This window comes from Poecilia latipinna, unplaced genomic scaffold, assembly GCF_001443285.1.
Source record: "Poecilia latipinna isolate Pla-1442-1.1 unplaced genomic scaffold, P_latipinna-1.0 Scaffold246, whole genome shotgun sequence".
Classification (NCBI taxonomy): Eukaryota; Metazoa; Chordata; class Actinopteri; order Cyprinodontiformes; family Poeciliidae; genus Poecilia; species Poecilia latipinna.
This window is the reverse complement of record NW_015112862.1, coordinates 188,881-191,614: the sequence shown is the minus strand read 5'-3', so window position 1 is coordinate 191,614 and position 2,734 is coordinate 188,881. Positions and strand designations below refer to the sequence as shown.

Genomic DNA, 2,734 nt, shown 5'->3' with positions numbered 1-2,734 from the left:
TATATATATATATATATATATATATATATATATATATATATAGCAATTTATTTAACAAAAGTTACATGCTTCAGCTTTAATGCAAAATATTGTCAAAAAAAGAAGGTTCCTTCCTCCAATTTAATGCAATCTTGTGTGTGTGTGTGTGTGTGTGTGTGTGTGTGTGTGTGTGTATGTGTATAAATTAAAATATGCTAAAAACTGCCTTTCCCCTGTATCTTCTGTGGTCGCCACATTCTTGGCTGTGAACATCCACAACCCGGCCGTTAATCCTCTCCCCTCGTCTCTTTTCAGGAGTTTGACAAGAAGTACAACCCCACCTGGCACTGCATCGTTGGGAGGAACTTTGGCAGCTACGTCACCCATGAGACGAAGCATTTTATTTACTTTTACCTGGGCCAGGTGGCCATCTTGCTCTTCAAGTCCGGCTGAGTTTCTGATGTGTGTCGAGGAGTTTTTCTCCCTGAACCTACATTGGAAATGCACTGGTGGCTGATGTCTCCCATAACACTTATGACATACCATAACGATGCAAAATCCGCCGTGCGCAAACTGCATGGACTATAACACTTATATAATATGTATGTTACAGTAAGTTTACTTTTCGATAGTTGCCATTCGAATGCAACTTGAAGTAGTTTTTGTTGATTCTAGGTTGTGAGAGATTTCAATGTGGCCCTTGATTGTACTATTCAGGAAAGCTGTAGAATGTAGTGGTTCATCTGCTTTCCTTCATCACGTGGCATCGCCAGACCCCCATTATGAGAAACTCGTGTTTTAAATCGTGACGTTAAACCTTGTGCACGACGATTCATCTTAAAAAAAAAAAAAATGTAAGTGTGATCATGGAAAAAATTTGAACAAGGTAAAGAGAAAAAAAGAAAAGGTAAAATGTAGGAAATTATGTCATCCCTACCGCACGGGAAACGAGATTTGTTTTTTTGGGGGCGGGGGGCGGTTGATTTAATTTCAATATTCGATCAATTTCCAGCCGAAGGTGAAACTTTAGCAGCCGCGTTCAGAAAAGATGTCACATTGCTGAACACACTTTACACTCTGGAGGAGGCACTGGAGTGAGTGCAGGCATTTCCAGAGAGGTTTAGTTTGTCAAATCGTAAACTTTCACTGTGAAGGATGGAGCATTTAGGGCTCGCACAAGCAGACCTTAGCCTGTAACGTCCGCGTTCTAAGACTATAGACTGGTTACCAGAATTCACCTACCTAGATCTTATTCATGATCCTGTGTTACTGCATGTTTGGGAGGTTTTTACTGTTTCAGAAACTCTGCGTAAATCTGTTCTAAGCAAATAAACTTTTTTTGTTTTGTTTCTTCTCTCCAGTACGTGGATGTTGGACGTCGCTAACATGCGTCTTGTCCCAGTTTTTGCGATACAGTCGGATTAGATGAACAAATGAGGTTAAATTTTAACGAGGCTACCACCACCCATGCGTTTCAGATAGTTGTGTTGTCTCATGTGGCTTGTGATATCTTTAAAGTTTGCAGCACCTTAAGTTTTAGTTTTAGTGGCCAGTGTCTTGCCGGACAAATAATTTTAAATGTCAACTCCTTAAAAAAAAAAAAAAAAAATTGCCAGATAGGTTAATCTGTTACCCTTTCCATTACAACGTTTAGTTTTTTAGTTTTGTAATATCAGTATAATTAATAAAAAATAAAAAGCAATGCACAGTTTTTGAATTGAGGACTTTTGGACTGGACAGATTGAAGGGTTTTTAGTTTGTGGGGGCGGATAACACAACACATTTCTCGCTGTGCATAACGACTGAATGTTTACTAAGTTATTGTTTCCCATTTGTCAGTTGTGGGTGAAATGTTTAATCAAAGTCTTACCTTGGATTGATTTTTAATTTTTTTTTTTTTGTCATGGAACGTCTTCCTAACTGTTGTCAATGTAAACTGATTTAGCGTTGTTTTCCCTCTGGCATGTATTCTTTGCGATGTATGTGTAGGAGCCGTTCCGATGCTGTTAAATTTGCACAAAACTTGTGCCTGTCATTGCTCTCAACTGTAACTGGCTTGAGTACAATTGCACTTCATTAGATTTATCCAGTAGGTTGCTACAGAACCAAAACTGTATAAACCGGATAAAATAAAAAAATCATTGTTGACTTTTAGTTTGTCGTTGCCTTTCTTTGTGCTAAGGCCAAAATGCCATGGTTAATAACATAACAAAAAAACTTTTTAGAAGATAACTCTTCTATTGTTACATTTGTAAACTGGCAAATGAGATAAATTGTTTCAGAAAATCCAAACATTTCCCGGTGGTGTCAAATATACTGATTAGTTACTGCTTCTTAGTAAAAGCAAGATAATACGTTTGTGTCAATGTAATATTTGTGAAAAAAAGTATTTTGAAGCAGGAATTTATCTGAAGGTTATCTGCACTAACCTGGGAGAAAGAAATCGCTAAAATACTTATTTTATGGAAAGAGATAATATTAGTGCAGTACAGTGCACTAACCTGGGAGGATAATTGAGGCGTTTATTTTGAAATTTTCAAGTAAACGTCATTTTAAAGGGTCACACTAATCCCATGTGTAACAGTGGTTGGGTTGAACCAGTTATATAATGCTCAAAACAGCAGTTACGTGCTGTGAAAAATGTGAAGGATTTTATTTTGTAGGATATGTGATGCTCTTATTTTGACAGTTCAAAGTGATTGTCAGTTTAAGACAGTGTTTTTCAACCACTGTTCCGCGGCACACTAGTGTGCCG

The 2,734-nt window shown here is 37.5% G+C and overlaps 1 protein-coding gene across 1 annotated transcript in view; it reads left to right on the top strand.

Annotated features, from left to right (window-relative positions):
* Window positions 1–872, top strand: part of dynll2a (dynein, light chain, LC8-type 2a) — a 7,860-nt gene extending 6,988 nt beyond the window's left edge. Inside the window, exon 3 of the mRNA XM_015032581.1 lies at window positions 295–872. Coding sequence (XP_014888067.1) covers window positions 295–432 — 138 coding nt within the window. The 3' untranslated portion in view covers window positions 433–872. The remainder of the gene's footprint in view (window positions 1–294) is intronic.
* Window positions 873–2,734: the final 1,862 nt, after the last annotated feature.